This window comes from Sclerotinia sclerotiorum, genomic scaffold (assembly GCF_000146945.2).
Source record: "Sclerotinia sclerotiorum 1980 UF-70 scaffold_16 genomic scaffold, whole genome shotgun sequence".
Classification (NCBI taxonomy): domain Eukaryota; kingdom Fungi; phylum Ascomycota; class Leotiomycetes; order Helotiales; family Sclerotiniaceae; genus Sclerotinia; species Sclerotinia sclerotiorum.
This window is the reverse complement of record NW_001820820.1, coordinates 951,859-970,072: the sequence shown is the minus strand read 5'-3', so window position 1 is coordinate 970,072 and position 18,214 is coordinate 951,859. Positions and strand designations below refer to the sequence as shown.

General features: G+C 43.1%; 10 protein-coding genes across 10 annotated transcripts; 6 read left to right on the top strand and 4 right to left on the bottom strand.

Moving 5' to 3' along the window:
• Positions 1-291: 291 nt before the first annotated feature.
• Positions 292-1,920, bottom strand: SS1G_10913 (hypothetical protein; the record flags this gene model as incomplete). The annotated part of the gene is made up of 2 exons (XM_001588416.1): positions 292-1,430; positions 1,467-1,920. The coding sequence occupies 2 exons, from the start codon at positions 1,918-1,920 to the stop codon at positions 292-294; spliced, it is 1,593 nt and encodes a 530-aa protein (XP_001588466.1).
• Positions 1,921-3,231: 1,311 nt separating this feature from the next.
• SS1G_10912 (predicted protein) lies at positions 3,232-3,453 on the top strand (the record flags this gene model as incomplete). Its single annotated transcript, XM_001588415.1, has 1 exon — positions 3,232-3,453. The coding sequence occupies one exon, from the start codon at positions 3,232-3,234 to the stop codon at positions 3,451-3,453; it is 222 nt and encodes a 73-aa protein (XP_001588465.1).
• A 616-nt stretch (positions 3,454-4,069) lies between these two features.
• SS1G_10911 (predicted protein) lies at positions 4,070-4,867 on the bottom strand (the record flags this gene model as incomplete). The annotated part of the gene is made up of 1 exon (XM_001588414.1): positions 4,070-4,867. The coding sequence occupies one exon, from the start codon at positions 4,865-4,867 to the stop codon at positions 4,070-4,072; it is 798 nt and encodes a 265-aa protein (XP_001588464.1).
• A 1,865-nt stretch (positions 4,868-6,732) lies between these two features.
• SS1G_10910 (hypothetical protein) lies at positions 6,733-8,067 on the top strand (the record flags this gene model as incomplete). Its single annotated transcript, XM_001588413.1, has 1 exon — positions 6,733-8,067. One exon carries the CDS (start codon positions 6,733-6,735, stop codon positions 8,065-8,067), a length of 1,335 nt encoding a protein of 444 aa, XP_001588463.1.
• Positions 8,068-8,812: 745 nt separating this feature from the next.
• Positions 8,813-9,013, top strand: SS1G_10909 (predicted protein; the record flags this gene model as incomplete). Its single annotated transcript, XM_001588412.1, has 1 exon — positions 8,813-9,013. The coding sequence occupies one exon, from the start codon at positions 8,813-8,815 to the stop codon at positions 9,011-9,013; it is 201 nt and encodes a 66-aa protein (XP_001588462.1).
• Positions 9,014-10,193: 1,180 nt separating this feature from the next.
• Positions 10,194-10,876, top strand: SS1G_10908 (predicted protein; the record flags this gene model as incomplete). The annotated part of the gene is made up of 3 exons (XM_001588411.1): positions 10,194-10,331; positions 10,389-10,555; positions 10,597-10,876. 3 exons carry the CDS (start codon positions 10,194-10,196, stop codon positions 10,874-10,876), a joined length of 585 nt encoding a protein of 194 aa, XP_001588461.1.
• Positions 10,877-12,181: 1,305 nt separating this feature from the next.
• On the top strand, positions 12,182-13,348 carry SS1G_10907 (predicted protein; the record flags this gene model as incomplete). The annotated part of the gene is made up of 2 exons (XM_001588410.1): positions 12,182-12,466; positions 12,515-13,348. The coding sequence occupies 2 exons, from the start codon at positions 12,182-12,184 to the stop codon at positions 13,346-13,348; spliced, it is 1,119 nt and encodes a 372-aa protein (XP_001588460.1).
• A 923-nt stretch (positions 13,349-14,271) lies between these two features.
• SS1G_10906 (predicted protein) lies at positions 14,272-15,031 on the bottom strand (the record flags this gene model as incomplete). The annotated part of the gene is made up of 3 exons (XM_001588409.1): positions 14,272-14,546; positions 14,647-14,779; positions 14,846-15,031. 3 exons carry the CDS (start codon positions 15,029-15,031, stop codon positions 14,272-14,274), a joined length of 594 nt encoding a protein of 197 aa, XP_001588459.1.
• A 1,080-nt stretch (positions 15,032-16,111) lies between these two features.
• Positions 16,112-16,258, top strand: SS1G_10905 (predicted protein; the record flags this gene model as incomplete). Its single annotated transcript, XM_001588408.1, has 1 exon — positions 16,112-16,258. The coding sequence occupies one exon, from the start codon at positions 16,112-16,114 to the stop codon at positions 16,256-16,258; it is 147 nt and encodes a 48-aa protein (XP_001588458.1).
• A 529-nt stretch (positions 16,259-16,787) lies between these two features.
• SS1G_10904 (predicted protein) lies at positions 16,788-17,716 on the bottom strand (the record flags this gene model as incomplete). Its single annotated transcript, XM_001588407.1, has 3 exons — positions 16,788-16,852; positions 16,986-17,138; positions 17,299-17,716. The coding sequence occupies 3 exons, from the start codon at positions 17,714-17,716 to the stop codon at positions 16,788-16,790; spliced, it is 636 nt and encodes a 211-aa protein (XP_001588457.1).
• Between the last annotated feature and the right edge of the window lie 498 nt (positions 17,717-18,214).

The window sequence follows — 18,214 nt, the reverse complement described above, 5'->3', positions numbered from 1 at the left end:
GACGGAGAGTCCAATATCGACACACATGCGTATAGTGGAAAAAAAAGGAATTAAGTTGTAGATCGCATGATCACTACTAATTAACCCATAAGAATGTATTCATGATATCCATACGAAGATCCACGAATATTGACAAAAAGGCGCTGTAACCCAAACCCAATCTTCTTCATCAACTTGAAACATTGCCAAACTCCAAATCGTCCTTGTAAACGAGCGCGGAGTACCAATGCCATAAAAAGTCACCGAAATATCTAAATGCCGATGCCCTTATCCTTAGTGCTTTTGCGAGTTTCAACCCAGTACATCTCTGAGATAATTATAATCTACTTCACTCTTGGAAGGAGAGCTGGGCTGGCGATTTTGATTCCAAGATTCCGCGTCATTGCCCGAATGAACTGTTGAAAAGTATGAACCTTTAGGTGTAGGATACAGCAATGCATGTAGCGGTTTGTTGTTCAAAATCAGTGGTATCAACAAATCCCGATGGTGTAGCTTTAATCTATCCAAGCTTTGATTCTGGTGTGAATAAGAAGAATCCGATTCTTCATTCTCAGTCAGTAGGGTAAGATCTTGGCCGACCGGAATCGCCCAGCTGTGGAGTTTGAGAAGAACTCCTGGGCTATCCCCTTGTTCTGAGGGGTGGTTCGAAGAGCTATCAAACATATCTTCGGAAGTGTCCATGGCAGAGTCGTCGAGGATATCCTCTCCATTATCTTTGTCTTTACCATTCACTGCCCGCAAAACAGCATGTGCTACAGTTCGGACAGCTGTGATGTGGTAGGAAGATTTGGGCCCATCCCAAAGTATCTTTGCAATGACATCTCCGACTCGAACATCTGCATTGACCAGAAACTCTTTCATATTTGGAGAAATACTTGTGTGTAGAGCTGGACGTATAAAGGCAACTCTTGTTGTTTTAAGGTCGATTGGCACAAGCTGATGTATATCTTTCTTGGTCCATTTCTCATCATCTCGCCGCCACGTGTTAATGTGTTTGAGTAAGGCTAAAGGCGTGTACTCTTGAGCTTTGAGATTCAAGCTAACGTTGAGTTCATCTTGCGGGCCTAAATCGCACATTTCCATGATATCGAGCATAATATGAGGATCAATTCCATTAAGCCAAGGACCTGCCAAATCTGAAACCGAAGAAGGTAGCCAATCGGATGGTGAAGAGGGAACAGATTTCAGATAATCATTCATTTCCGCGTTCGTTTCATCAATCTCTAGCCATTCCCTGATTAAACCCAAGACCTGATGCTTTTGTTCATATTTTATATCTTCGTACGCGCTGTACACCAATCTTACAATTGTGTGAAATAAACTGAATGTAGGCTGTCCATAGTCAACCACTAAGTTTTGCCGGATGGGGTCTTCTTCTGGAAGAAGGGAGAGAAGTGCATATATTTTATCCCTGGAATTGGTAGCCTTTGCTGTTTTATATCTAAGAACTAAGTCAACGAACGTACCAGACACTGGTCTTGAGCGATGATTGCAAAGTTGTGATATAGCAGAATCCATCTCGGTTTCCTGGAGTAGCATCTCTTGTGCTCGATTTAATTCGTAAAAACCACTTGACCATTGCCCATTATCTATTGCATCGAAAATACCAGAGTCGGCACTTTCTTCTGAATTCAACTTCCGCTCCAATAGTCTCCGCTCCATGTTCATCAATAGATCAAACTTTTCCCATGAGATCTTTTTCAGTCCGTAAAAGATCGTGATATCACGTGCAAGAATAATTTCCTGTTTGATCCATACCCTATCAAAGTATGGTATTTGATCAAAGTTTTCTCTGAGTCTCATCCTGGCGAGTTTGGCTTCTTCGCCATCAGACATCAAGCCGGGCTCCATCACACTGATGGTCTCACCAGTACCAATACAACTTGCAACCCACAATGCAGACTCATAAACCGATCCCATGATGGCAACTTGGAAATTCTTCTCCTCATTGTTATCTTGATTGATGCACAATGAATCAATCCACAGATAATCAGTAAAACCATGATGTCTAATCTGCCAGAGGGAGTACCAGCAATTAAGGCGTACTCGCATCTTTTTGCCATTCACAACTATCGGCAGAAGTGGAACGGTATCCCCCCAAGTATATGAGATGGCAATGTAGGGGGGACGCACACCATCGTGAAATTCGTGTACCGACAAGCTGAAACAGTAGTCATCACAATCAGATGATGATTGCTCAAGCCGGAGCAGTCTAATTTGCTTGTTAGACCGGAGTAGTGGTATATCTGCATACAGGGACGACATGGCGAATGATGGAGAAATATGGCTAAAGAGGGAAAGACATTGATCTTCTGAAAAGCTACTGCATTTCTGCGGCACGCATCTCAGCCACTGTGATTATGGGCCTCCTCAATCTTACCGGCTTATCTCAAGATCTCCGAATAGATCTTTCAATGAAATCGCATCACGAAGAGATCTGATATACCGTCGCTCACGGTACGAGTTTTGTTTTTTGAACTGTCCATTGGAGGAACGGGGGAGCTGTGCTGTCTGTCCAGTGTCAAGGTAACAGGTGCGGGGCATGGAAAGGCAGTTCCGCGTGGGGCACGGCTAGAATTAATCGTGAGCGATGACATGTTACTGGCGCGATTGACATCCGGATACCTGTCTACCTCCATTTCCATTATATTACATATTAAGGATATGTTGAGCGTGAATTGTTGGGACAGAAAGTACGAAGTAGAGAAGTCGAAGTCGGGAGCATAGCCTAACCTTACCCTTCAGCGCCGAGATTTACGCGAAGCCCTCCAACCGCGTCGCATGTGCCACTCTGTGTTTTTCGCTCACAATGCATCCTACTCTCCAGCAACAAACCAAGAGGCGGCAAATGAACATTGGCATCCGAAAACAACTGAGCAGCTCACAATTGACTTACTAATTCTGAGAGCAGACAAGGACAGACCTGCCTCCCATCCATTTCCGGGCCCGAACCATCGTGGTTATAGGACATTCTCGAATATGGATTTTTCAAGCTTGAGATGAAAGCTACGAGTCTCCTGCGAAGTTTTCTAAGCCAGTTTTACTCTTGGATCGTCGGTCACAAAACTATTGCTGTAATCCGAATCTACCTAAAAATCTGCAACCCGTTCTGGCTAGAAACAATCATTGGTATATCGCTGTAGGCGATGAACCTAGGTGGTGGGAGTTTCTCGACATACAATAGCGGCCGAGCAGCGCCTAGGAAATGGAGTTTTTATCTCACAGTGGACGATGTCAATGAGTGAAGGACCGGGTATTATGGGTGCCCTCTACGAATTCCAACATTTTCACAGTGAGGGGCAAAATGTTCCACTGGATAAATCGACTGTGGAAATGGGCTGGATGGGAGAAAAGCACATCAATCCATACATGGCAGATAATAAAGCGCTTGGCAGATTGGACTTCGAGAAAATACAAACCAAAGCAGCTTTCCATCTGTGGCCAGACATTTAGTGATGAGAAGGAAATTTTTCCGGCCCTATTCATGGATTCACGACTGCTTTCCAAAACCTGTATGAGATTTGTCATTCCATTCAGTCGAAGGATTCGTGCTGTGATTTTTACATCGTGAGTCATTTATTTGCATTATTCACGTCTATCCGTAGGAATCGGAGATACGCAACATCTGGCTTGAACAGATCTTGAAGGGCAAGCCACCGAGAAAGTTCTTGGTGGTGCCTAAATGATTGCTGCTTTTGGGAAGGGGTGCACTATGCGGGGTGCATCCGAAAGCTTAATTGAATTGAGGCACCTGAAACATATTCACATACACAAATCATATGATGCATCTGGGTTGAAAATAGTGATTATTGTTTACTATTTCCAAGCGAATGAACGCAAAGCAGACACAATTATAACCGCAATAAATGTTGAACTCCAAGATGTTTCTCGCTGCGCTTACCGGCGACGTTGTCCTGTGATACCCTCCGAAAACTCCTTGCTAATACCAAACAAAACCTGGATATCATCCCGCCGCTACCATAACCGTAGGCATACCATCATTTCATTCCATCTCGAAGTGTCTTATTTCATTCATCCCTGAAAAGCGCACCCTTTTATAACCCGCTTCTCATTGTCTCCGGAATTCTTCTCTCTGTGATCGGTTCGACCCTCCGTATGCATAACTCCTCCTTTCCCTTTCAGTCAAATCCCCGTTGCTTGGTCTTGATCTAGTAACGTTTTCAGTCCTCGCAGGTGTGTATGATGCCGGTACTGCCTTGATGAATCCTTCGGGCTTTTCGTAACTTCTGTTATTTTGATCACAACAATTGACGTAAATTAACTGTTCATTACTCCATCGTTCCGTCCAGGAATTCTGCATATGGTCAAGTAGAAAGTTGAAATCGCCTTTGGAAACGACTGTTTGATCTGATCGGATTTGTGGTTCTTGTTTTGGCGACAGAGTGTGGGATGGAACGGGTGTTGATGCAGGTGGAGTGATGATTAGACGTTGGGAAAGACCGATTATGATGTTGGAAGCGTCTTCTTCAATGAGTTTCCAGTGCTGAAGGAGAGCACCGAAGCCGGGGAGTTGTCTAGAGCCGGCGGTTTGTGTGGTCTTGTTGGCGATCTCGTAAAGTTTTCTTTTTATATCAGATGATATTGCCCGAAGACATTTGTTCATTGGTTGAACTGATGCATCATCACCTACAGCCATGCGGTGCCCGAAGCATCGCTGTAGAGTATCATATTGAATTGAAAGGGTGGTATGTGAGTGAAGGAGGGTGTCTTCAAGCTTATCGAAATTCTCGTGCTTGGAACCTAGTCGACGGGTTTCTCTGATCTGGTTACAAAATGCGATACAGTCTGACAGCTCATTGAGAAGAGTATCGACTTGTTTTCGGAAGGTGATTCCAGTTGGAGACATATTTACGATTTTGAAGGGTGGTTGAATAGAGGCAGTAGTGATTGATAGTACTAAAACAAATTTCGTGACTGAGTAGACAAGCAAATATGCGGCCCTACTGCAGTGAAAGTCGGATGAAACAGTCTTTGTATATAGTTTGAGATGCTTGAAGAAAGAGAAAGAAAGGTATCGATCAATGGGTGGAATCCACCTTGGTTTTAAATTCACGTTGCTATACACGATGCAAAACCCGGAGGCCCTTCATGATATCAATCAACAAGGTAAATGTGAATCCAAGCCTCAGCCACAACCATGATAACATTCGCATTGTCAAAAACCCAGGGTGTACAATTGCGGAAATTCCCAGGTGACTTTGACTCAAATCATATCCAATAGAAATGAACCAATAAGGCTGGAGACAATAATGATGATTGCCTAGAACCAAAACGACAGATTATGCTGTCGTGTTATGACTGGTACATTTACGTGATTGCATCTCCCCGAGTTAAACGTGCATATAATGAGGGGAATTTAAGGCGTAGAGTCATCGCGACAACCAAAGGTTACTCAATACCACCTAAGCTTCCCGCAAGCCTGCATTAGTCGGTCGATGGAAACAATGAAACAAATGCCAAAAGATGCAAGCCCGGCTCGCCGCGTAAAAGCCAATATTCGGCGTAAGGCAGAATTGGCGTATCACAAGTGAAAGCTTTCGAAGTCTTGGGAGTAAGCAGTGTGGAGGGCTGTGCCTGTATTGGACTGGACGAGCCACAATCCTTCTGGAAGACGAAAATGATTAGTTGAAAATATGAAAATATCATGTGATGTCTGAGCTACGCCCCGATTTGAGGCTCAATGCTTTGAGCAATAAGCTGAAGATAAACACATTCAAATCTCCTGGTACACATACCATTGTACAAATACCATTGAGCCTCAACATGCATCCCGAGTCTATCCTACGTATGTTGTTTTTCGTGTATGAATTTTTTGAACATGTGGTGGCTTCTGCTTCTGTGGAAGTGCTCGTTTCGATGAAGGGTATTGAATCTGACTTCTGAGGGACCTTCTGATATACACAATAATTTCCGTTGTATACCTATGGACCTACCTATCTCTGCGTTTCTAGTCGGAGAAACGTTCGGGGCTAAGGCTGCCGCAGGCCCTACCACGTGATAAGGGACTTCAGATACGACCAATCTGTTATGACGATACTACTGGGGATCGTGTATTTAGTATCTACTGTTTGATATGAGATGGTGCTTCCTTCACACTGTCAGCCCTACAGGGAGTTCCGCAACCATCACGCAGATTTAATCACGTGACAGAACGACACTCGCTGTTTGACAAACCCGCATCCTTATAGTCGAAATGTTTGCCTTGGAACCAGTTATGAAGACAGAACTTGTCGTCAACAGCTCGCCGGGCCGAAAGAAATCATCTTCGTCACCAAGTGGAGAGCTAATACGGGCCGGCCCACAACTGCGATCCCGACTTGGCATAGTCAGACATAGATCAGAAAACTGCGATCTTGCCGCCGCTCGAAATCTCTTTGATATTTTTCATCGAGCACATTTGAGATGTGCGGAATCTTAAGAAAGTACGTGTTCATTGCCCATAGGCGCTCTTGCAGCAAGCATAGACCGAAACTGCGGGAGGCCGGCAACATATTGTGAAAGCGACGTGGTGATTGATTGCGAGAAGAGGCGCGTTCCTTTCAGGTACAGTACCCACAATTAAAACCGTATTGACAACCTTATTCATAGTATCGTCGTATGCACAAGCCAACTTGCTGGACTTGTATTTTAAACTAAGGTTGATGAACAGCTCTGAGGGTGCATCTTCTTTTAGAGCGTCGTGTCTCCTGCTGTCTTCAAAAACAACCAGAAATGGCAAGATACAAGGGAGCTTCTACGTTGTTCCTACTATATCTCGTTCTCTTATTCTATTTATGGAAGGAAATGCCCAAGTTATTAACGACACAAGTTGAGACTGTCAAGGAGAAAGTGTTCGAACCATCACAAGGACCATTCAGACAATCTCCTGCTGTGAGAGCTCGACCACCAGGACCAATTCATAAACAGTTTTTGAATGTCGAGAGCCCTCATTCTTCACCCCAAATCGTCGATACCTTCCAGTATAAAACTCTACCAGACGTACCATCTTGGAACAAACCTCCAAAGGAGCATGTTGTCGAGAAAACTCCTCTTTTCATAGGGTTCACTCGAAACTGGCTTTTATTACAGCAATGCGTTCTATCATATATAACCGCAGGATGGCCTGCAGAGGATATATATGTTGTGGATAACACTGGTACGATGAAATCTAACTTTTCGCCCAAGTCAAAGATCACACTCCAGAACCCTTCGTATCTAAATGTTGATCGACTCACAAACGTGTTTGGGGTCAAGGTAATTTCCACGCCCACACTCCTCACTTTTGCTCAACTTCAGAACTTTTATATTTACACCGCGCTTGAAAATGGCTGGGAGAATTATTTCTGGAGTCACATGGATGTGGTCGTATTCTCCGACGAAGACCTTACCCATGCACCGCTAAATCAGCAACGTGATCCTGCGACTTCTCATAAGTCTCTATACATGCGAGCGGTTGAGGAACTACGAAAGACCTCAGATCCGAGTTATGCGGAAGGATATGATGGATGGGGTATTCGCTTCTTCGAGTATGACTGGCTCGCGTTAAATAATATGGAAAGCTTCGTGAAAATGGGAGGGTGGGACCCGATGATTAGTTATTACTCGTCTGACTGCGATATGTACCAGAGGCTTCAAATGTCTGGTGTGATGCTAGATACAGCCGAGGCGGGGTGGGTTATTGACGTGGGAAGAACCATTGATTTGAACTTGTTCTTCCGTCGAAAATACAACCCAGATATGCCTCCGAAAACAGCAGCTGAAATGAACGCATTGGCGGAGGATGAGATGGGAGGAGAAGGTTTCAAACGTTTGTTACGCATAGTAAGAGATGAAGCGGAGCTGAAAAATAGTGATCCAAAAGAAAGAAATAATTGGCAACAGGAACAACTAGGTGGTAAAGGGGAACCATTTCATCGCGACCCGCGAGGCTTCGAACAAGCACTAAAGTTGTTGATTAGAAGTGGAGAAGAGATATATGCAGAGAAATGGGGTCACACAGGTTGTGATCTTAGAGAATCTGGATTACAATTAGAGGATGCTTGGATGGTCGAACACGATTGGGAGTAAAATCTTCAACAGAGAATTATTTATGTCACTCGGAACTTTCATTATACGAATAATTGATTTTTATCATCATTACTTGATTATTTGAAGAATGATATTCTTCATGCATGTCCCGTGTTGCACTTTCTTCCATCCTTCTCTTTTCGAAGTTTTCTCTGTGATTTACTTCTTCGAAGTGCTAGCTAGACCATATCTAGCACTTCAAAATCACTTATCTCTTTCCCTTTACCTCGTCTCGGGAGAACAATTTGTAAAAGCAGATCCGGCAGCTGATAAGACTTTTCAAATACATTACATTGCAGACCCAATAGTTTCATGGACCAAAGCGACCCTGCTGGTAATGCTGTTAGTAACGGCAACGTTCTAGAAGCAACCATGCCCCTCTCACCCATCCTAGCCCTTCGGGAACCTAATATCAGAAAACTAACTTCATCAATAACTGCTTGGAACGAAGAAACCATGAGCGAATCTCCAGATCCTTTCGCCGGAAAAGCTTTAAACCGAACGTCACTTGTCCGTCGTCTTTTGATAGCTCACTCGGATCTGTTATCCCACATCAAGGATTGAATCCATTCTTGCTCAAACCAGAGCACTATTATTTTAGATAGTTTTCCTGGTCGATAAGATTTACATCGGCCTCCTAATCCCGTCGCCAGGTGTAAAGCCGTTGATGGTGTTGATACATCGTTGCAAATCGTTCACCTCTTTAATAGTGTTGCACACATTTGTAAATGAATGCTGTAATTCCATGGACAAGGATATCTGCAGTGCTAGCTACAACTTCTCAATGAGAAGTACTCACACATTTGGCAATGGTGATGCTGCGCCTTATAGATTGCAATCAATCTCAAGGGAAAGTAGATCTTTTCACGGAGGGGATATCCAAGAAGGTGCCGGTGGTTTAGTCTTTGCTACTTCATTTGGAAAGAATCTCGGGCAGGGTTTCTAGAGCATTTTCGACTTTCTTTCGAGGTCTTCTTGCGATACTTATGGATCTCTTGTAAAAAATTCTCCTTATGTAATCCTATTATGCCAATAAAAAATTATAATTTCAAAAGTTGAGCGTAGTTGTTGCTCCTTCATTTTGAGAGATGCTGCGCCACAGATCGCTAGCGCCAGGGTTAACCTTACCCTCCGACACCAACATTTTTCTTCTCAATCAAAAACCACATCTCAAAAATATATATATATCAATATCATCGCCCTCATCTTTAAACATTTACAGAAATTGAAACGTATTGAATAGGCTTGAGCCGAAGTCTCTTTATATGCCTTGAAAAATGCGCAAGATTTTGACGCTAGGCTGCAAAACTCCTTGGAAGATTCTAGGTCGCGGTCATGGTTGGTCGGTCATGGCTGGTCATTCATGGTCGCTGGAGGTCTGATGGCATAAGATGGAAATGAGGAGTGGCGAGAAACGAAGGTAAAACGCGGGTGCCTTGCTGGCTAATAGTGATTCACGAGAGTCGAGTGACTAGGTTGTTCTTACTCTGAAGTTTGACCTCAGGCAATACGCAAGGTTATTGTGTGCCAATAGTTTTAGCAAGGGAAGCGTCAAAGGAGATCCGCACTTTTCTGAGGAGTTCGGTGAAGATTCAGATATGAGTACAATAATTATCATGACTAGTATAATGAATTGTTTCGAGAAGATTGTTTTCGAAGTATTGAAGCAATTGTTGCAACCATGACCACGCGTTTCGTCGCTGGGAATAGATGAGTCGAGCCGTGAGAAGCGTAAGAATGGAATATTCCATTCAGTGATAGAAATTTTTTGGATCTGGATCTTGAAGCTTCTCGGTACTGATGCAATGTTTGATCGAAGAAAATGCAGTTACGACAGGGAGTCTATATATGCTCGAAGTCTGCGCGATGGCATTATTGCAAACATTCCAAATATCTCCAGCAGATCACTTCTTTTATCGCCTCTCCGAATTTCCGTTATTACCTTTATTTTTGCTGTCTGTGACAGAACTGTTTCTCTTCTGCAACTTTAATCCTCGCGTCGATTTATGATGGCGCCCCGAATCAATCTAAAGAAGAATGAACTTGGCGCAGGCTGCATTGTAAATCTACACACAGATGGCGCCAGAAATGTGTGTGTAGGTACATGCTCGAAAGATCCTTGCCAGATGTTTTGTAAAAAGTGTGAGAATCGGTGTGTTGACACTGAGAAATACTGCAAATTGGATTCGGGGTCTTTTGACCACCCGGTTTTGGTGTTAGGTGTAAGGGATAAGTCTGATGGCATCTATGTCACTTTTGCCATTGTGAGTACGATTGACGCATATTTGATCGAAATTGCATGCACTGACTCAAGTAGATAGATTTCAGCGCTAGGAAAGGAATTCCCAGACTTCAAGACATTCTTACAAAAACGCGCTTGTCACCTTGGCGATCCTGACACACTAACCCCTTGCTCTTTTGGCCCCAAACATCTTTGGAAAGATGAAGAGAAGAGTTATCGGTTAGAGTACGCGGTGGAACCTAGTGGGTGAACTTCACAAAGTGTTGTTATCTTTTACTTCCGCACAGATATACTCTCAAAATCGAATTTTTTGCTACTTTCCGCCCTAAGAAGCATCAAAATGATTCTATCACTCACCATGTTTACGCTTTGCGCTTTACCGAAAATTCTTACAATATGTTTATGGAAAAATTGGGACTAACAAAAGAAAAGTTTGTCTCAACTGATGATTTGAAAGAGAAAATGGGAGGTGCTACAGAAACCATAGCCGAACTCTCGGAATCATCGCCTTTGTTTGATTTTGACAAGCGGGACAAGCGCATCCTTACACCAGCACATCCGCTCTAGCTATAAGACGTCAGCTTGCTAGAAAATAGCCCTAGCATCTACTCCTGGTTCTAAACCTACTGTCAGCACGATATCCGCACTTAGATTCTGATACGGCCTACTTCGGATGTAGGAGCCACTGATGCTTTGATATAGTCTGTCATGGCGGAAATGATGCAACCTAGTATTTGATCTAAGCGGTCGGTCCTCTCAATGATGCGTTGCCGAGTTTCTTGCCTCTAAACTGAGAGCTCGCTAGAGTTAGAGAAAAAAACTCAATACGGGCGTTCAATTCATTCAAGTACAACATTGAAATTGTCTCAATGTGCAGCCATTTTTTTCTTGAATCCCATAGTGAAAACTTCAATATCCCAAGTGGCAGCTATGACAGATAAGAGACAGAGGAACCCGGCAGTATTTGTGCTCTTTCATACTAACAGATATCGCTATATTGGATGCTTTACCGGCGAAACCTCAATTTAAATAACCTTGGAAGGCTGAACTATTAGCAACTACTGGCTTGAAAATCCAGAGATATGCTAGGTGACCGTAATTTTAGACCCACCATTCATCTGCTGGATTTTGTCTGATACATAGTTTTCTTCGCTTAAATTCATTGCCTAAGTGGCAACACCTAGAATACAAGTGTCTATCCGCATGACGATAAAGCGTTTCATCATTCGCATAATGAATGTTTCATGACCACTCGAGAAGCTATAGAGCTGGCTTATCGATCTATTTTGTCGCCTAAAATTAAGCAGCTCGTAGGCATCATGTGGGACAATTGAAGATCTCTCTGAAAGGCTGTCGGCAGAAAAGAATGCACCCGATTGATTGAATCATTTTGCTTCTATTTCCATGGGGTCTACCGGCCTTGCGTCAAACCTTGTTTCTGTAGTCACAATTTTGAGGCCACATCTCAGCCTCGCCACTGCCGTGACCTTAGATGGCCGTAAGCGCCAGCTTCTACCAATCATTCAACTTAAAGACGCAATTTTTTTTGTTTCCGTGATACAGAATCGGCTACGTTGGTTGGGGTTTTCCACGAGACCTGAAAGTGAAAGATCTCATCATACCTTCAAGCATGAGGCTGTGGGGAAGGATTTATTTCCTTTTTGTTGGAGTCGTGAGTGCGCAACAGCAGGCATTGAAGAAATAAATGGTGATTATTCTCCTCACATACTGTTTTGTTTGAATTCCTCCCCTACCAATCACAGATTTTCATCATATCTCATACCATATTCTTGCATATCGGCCCGCCGAGAGGTATTTGCGCACCAGTAGAGTGGCTTTATTTTTTCGCCATCATTCTCCGTATTTTCCGCGATGGCAATCGGGAGTTCTCGCGAATTGAAGACTACCAAACCACTTCTCGCTCCACCAAATGATGAACATTATTCTCGACCACGAGTGAGGTCGGGAGATTTATGTGTCGGTTGTATTGTTTGGTTGCCGTTGGACGGGTATGATAAGAATATCAAATGTTGTAAGAGGAAATGCTGTGGAAAAGCTCTTGCAGAAGATGGATACAACAATGCAGTTGTCGTTCTCAAAATCCGGCAAAGAAAAGGCTCAAGTATACGAGGAGATATTATTTGCTATGTTACTACTGTATGTTATCTTTGTACTGTCAATTAATTTTATACTGATCAGCAACAGATTACCACGTTCAGTGACACGAATCTAGAGAACTATTTATCACAATGTCCACACAATTCTGAGTTTCAACGATCTTTACCCATTAGCCCTGTTGATCAAGATAGCTGCGTGGAAAGCACACCATCATGGCTCCTTCGTCTGCAAAAGGGCGCGCTCAGGAAACAATCCTATGTGAATCTTGCTCACGTCTTTAAAGTTCCTGCTGGCAGCCTATCTACCTTTGGTTTCCGCAATCACCGAGCTTACAAACTCCGTCTGTCAGCCACAAGTTATAACATATTAATGGCGGAAATGGGTCTACGGAATGAACCTTACGAAGAGACTGCGTCGCTCTACAAGACTGCACGAGCTCGCCTCGAAGCACTTGCTTCCCAAAATCGACAAATTCCGACCACGATACCAAAAACAGCACAAGTAACATTCACAATTCAAGGCGAAATAGATCTTGAAAAGAAGAGATATCCCACTACACCATTCCCGGTCGCCGAGCCCGATTGTCCTCATCCGAAAATTGCCCCCACATCTTCCCCTCTCCCATTAGGACAACGGAGAAACGTCCGGTTCACTCTAAGCGAAATACCAAAATCAAAAAGTTATCTCAACGTGCCACAGGTAGGCAATTACGGAACAATTAATAATCAACATCTGCTTACTCCTTACCCAACTGCACCGCCGACCCCACTCACGGCACGCTATCATTCTTTCAGACCATTTGTGGATCATGGTTGGAGACATGTCGCTTTGAGATTTTTAGTTGGATGTTTCAGCTTGGGGACAGTGTTTGGTGCGTTCAAGATGATGTGGTCAGGGAAGTTATTCCCCGCTGGTTTGTGATGGCATATGGTTGTATTTATGAGTGGCACATTTATGGAGGGTAGGCGTTGATGTTCGGATATTTATTTTTGTCTGGTGATACTTATGTCTTTACAGAGAAGTGGGATCTGGCGTGGGTTGGAAAAAGGTACTCGAATTGCTGTTTGCCATTGTGTAGTCTTTTTGCGAATTGTATCTAAAACACGTTGAAAGTATTATTATCTGTGGAACTGTTATGTGTGATGATCAAGTTAGAGGAAATATTCTTCTTTAGCACAGCTGCAGGTCAACGACCTAAACAAACCTGTCATCTTTCGCAGGAAAGGATATCATGGTATTAGGCTAATGCAGCCTACAAATCGCACTATATTCCGAAGTCCTACTAAAAACTTCTCACTGCTTTTTCCGAACTTTATCACATCCAAAACTCCCGTACTCTGGAAAACAATTTACTCCACAACATCTTCAAAAACTACACCATATCATTTCTTCATCTTTAGCTTCAGTGTAATGCTATCCCCTGCATAGTTTGTAGAGGACTAAGCCAACGATTTTCCTGCCCTTCCGAATCTTCTGACTAGGTTTCAAAAAAGCGCCATTTTTTCAAATCAGTGCTTGTGTGTTTGTTATGGATTAAAATTTAGAAGGATGGATATACGCCTTTTTTTGCCTCTGTTTTCATTCACTGCCGCTTGATTGAACTTGGTGTTTAGTCACTTCAACTACTTTGAGTATTTTAGGTCGATTGTGGATTTCCTATCATTTATAAATGTGTCGAGTTCTTTCTAGGGCCAAATAAATTTTGTGGTCAAAACAGAGATTCTGGGAAAGATTCTTCAGATCATTTAAACGTCAATACTTAATCAAAAATAATGGAATTAGAGCTTGCCCACGAGTGTGTGATAGGCGAAACCGTCTCTTTGATGCCTCCTAGCAATATAAATTTAACGCGAGTCCCATGTCGGAAAATCCTTGTCATCTTCTCCAAACGGCGGTTTATGACCAAATTTATCAAAGTATTGTTGCATCTTTCCATAATACTCTGATCCTTCTTCACAAAAAGCAAACATCTCCATCCTATTTTTCACTCGTCCTTTATAATCACTCCAACGATGGTAACAAGCATGTCTCTCAGGCTCTTTAGTCCACTGTATGAGTTGATCAAAGTTCCTGCACATGCGAACTTGTTCGTGGCCGATTTTGTTTGGGAAATGGTTCACTAAACGTTGATGGTTAGTTTAGAATATTAAACGCATTTGGACCATAATCCCTTTAATAACACAATGCAACAAGGCAGAAGTGAGCTTCTATTTACTTACTGGGCATGGGCGTGTCGTCTGCATTGCACATCATATCTTGCCGCAGTGCGTCCAAACAGTGATTGACATGACCAGCAGAGCTTCCAATTTGGTTACCGCGCTCATAATCGATAAAGGCTTTGCGCAATACCTTCTAAACAGAGATTCTCATCAGCAAGGTAACAAAGGGTAACAAAGTGTGCCTAGAAGTGCTGCGTACCAGGCAATGTAGTCCGTGGAATGCTTTCAAAAAGTAAATTCCTTTTGCTTCGGGATCCCATGGAAACCGGAAAACTGATAGTGGCAGCTGATGCTCAGTGGCCCAGTCATCATCAAGTGCCACAACAAGCGGGCTTGTATCAATTCTATCCCACATCTCATCCTGCAGCGTGTCGTTGTTGCTCATGTAGTCCGTGTGATTATAGTATATAAGGGGAGTATCGTAGGCGAGACGTGCTTTCTATTGATTAATCCAAGCTCGAGGATGAAGTTTTCACGCAATTTTTCAGGTGATAACAGTTGACTAGTTGCAACATGGATTGGACATACCGTATCTAGAGAGGGATAAATCATTCTTTGTAGATTCTGTGTCAATCACCTTCATAGCTAGAAGGAGAAGGATTGTATTGCTTGAAAGAAGACATAGAATGATGAACACCAGTAATTTCGTCGTGAAATCAGACTGGTGGTAAGTCGACTTGACTGACTGCTTTTTCGTTGGAAGTCGAGATACATAATCTTCTCCTTCTGTGTCCTGATCATCTTCTAATAGATGGATCTTCGAACTCATTATGTCCATAATTTGGAGAATGATTATAGAATTAGGTCTCTGCCAAACCGCTATCGAGAAAGAATGACCTTCCACCTCAATCTCACAAATAAATTCGGTTGCTCAATTGAAAAATCTCAGATAGCTCTTGGGCTTTTCTTGGTCCTTCGAAAGGTGTACTAGACTTCGGAATAAAGATGCCGGGATCTTATTCTCCATGGAATTAAATTGGTTTCACGGCATTTGTTGTTATCAACGAGGCTAGAGGTCTTGGCAGTGTGAAAGATAAGAACGAATCTTGAATCCTTGCAGAATTCCATGTTTATCAGGAGTGTGGCAAAAGATTGCTGTCGGCAGTTTATTCAGACGTTGATAATCGATACATACTGTCTGCTGTCCAATCATAATCCATTTGCAGATGCATACGCAATGCCACGTTGGTAACTCCTCGTTCACTACGACTTTCCTTTTTGGATGCGGTATCTATGAGGGGCCAGCCATCTCCCAACATATGTTTTCGGTTCACAATAAGAATCGTACAGATCTCCAGCTTAACATATCTGGAACGCAAACTCCCAGAGCATTCAGCAAACAAAAATACGCTGTATACATTGTATACGTTAATTCATCTCCCTAAGGTAAATTCTATCATGCCTAAACCCGACGTTTCACAATTTTCTAATGGCTATCAAAATTTAGCTCTACCAATTCAGCATCATGCGCTTCTTCACCTCCCTCCAGCTCGTTGCTGTGATGTTTGCCATCGGCTCTTCCTGTTTGGCAGTTAGCACCAAGGACATGATAAGGGGCACTGCATCAGACATTGAGATCATTAAAGATACTGAGTTAGGGGACATTGAATGATAAACTCCGTTAACTCTTTCCAAGAAAGGTATGGATGTGAAAAATCTAGTTTCAACTTTCTGGGCTGATAGATCCGAAGTGTTTCTTTGGGAGAAGGTCAGGGTATTGCTATTAAATCGCAGTAGTCGCAGTTTGCTCCTGTCCTCTGGTTTCTACAGTGCTGCTGGCTTCTCCGCAATTCTTGTTTTGTCAAATTAGAAGCAATGCCAATTACTCTGTCGGATGAACGTTCACAATCGTGATATTGTAATCTTTACCATATTTAGTTGATGACAGCATCAAGAAATCATTATTTCTTCGTGTTTTCCAAGTAGGGGGAATAGAAGATTCTTCCAACTAGCATCATAGGGAGATATCTCATAATTGGAGCAGTACATGCTAGTAGACCGAAATGAAAGATTGCTTGAGCCCCAGTTTTGAAGTTTCGATTTATGTCTAGTATATTTATTGGAATAACACATGACTGTAAAATTGCTATCGAGCAAGCTCATAACCACTCTCGAGAGTCGATGAAATCTGATCTGATAATTCAAAGAGGCTGCCATGGTCGATTCCGTTGACCATCTTTCGTGACACCACCAAGCGGTCGCCACACTAGAATATAGGCGCGTCAGAGATTGCTTATCAGAACGAAGGATCAAAAATGCATGGGGACAGAAAATTGAGTGAGGGGATATGTTTGGGAGACGGGCTCGGCCAGATTTAAATCCCGATTGATGGAACTTACTTGCATACCAAGGAGGCATCTTGAGTTCATGTGCGAGCTTGTTCCACAAGTCTGACTTGTTGGAAGGAATGAATAAATCGAGTTTCATCACAACTCGATATCCCCACTTCTCGTACAAGCGCCTGCCGAGCTCATTGGCCTCAATGAAACCTTCTATCCCCATTTCATCAATTCTAGTGTTCGCCCATTCCATCATTAACCCACCAACACCACGAGACCTGTGATCAGGGTCTACGACCATCATGTACAGTCCTAAAGATTATGTTGCTAAGCGAATGACGACTCGGATGCTAGGGTAGGGTCACAAACTCACCAGCATTCTTACCATGCATCCATAAGCTCCTTGGCGTCATGGATTGTCTTATCATTTCTTCACAAAACTCCTTGGCCTCTCCTTCTGGCCACCAGTAAACGTTTGGCTTTGGAATACCGTCTGGGAATGGATTTCCGTCATGCCATTTCCACAAACAACCACCGACAATTTTCGAGCTTGCATTTTCTTTAACAATTATCCAATGGTTGGTTGCAGGATCCGCGGCCAAATGCTCTTTCCACAACCGTTCTTGTGACGCAGCGATCCCTGCAGCCCGGTCCTCCAACGAGTAGCCAGACACGGGAAAAAAGATAGAGCTCGATGGCATGTAAGGAGAATATTGAGCTTTGAAGATAACATCTACTACTGCGTCGAGTTCCTCCCTTGTTTGAAGCTCCTTTAGCGTGTAACGTGACATGGTCTAGGATTGGAATTGATGTAAAAAGTATGGACTTTGAGACTGAAGGTTTCTGTTACACCTAGAATAAAATACAGTCCGTAAGGAAATATGTAGATCTATTCATTTCGTGTTCATTACTGTGACGGGCTGAAAGACTTCGGGGGACTGTATATTTTTCCAAGTCAGCATCTGTGCCGGTCAGCGTCTGTGCCACCCCACCCCCGCATTGAATTAGCGTTTCATGTACGGAAGAAAACGGCTATATCATTAAGCTTTATATCACTAATAACTGCCCCGAGTAAAGTTATCCCTGGATCTATCGTGCATCATGCCGGAATTAGCTTGTTAATTAACGGCACAGACACACAGGCAGCCAATCACATTGCAACAGTTGATCATTTACAAACTGTTGAAGTCGTACGACATCATCATTTGTGGAACACTCTGTCTGGCCAACACTTCCATATAATGCCTGGATTCAAACTTCAACCCCGGCTAAAAGTACCTTCCAGTTTC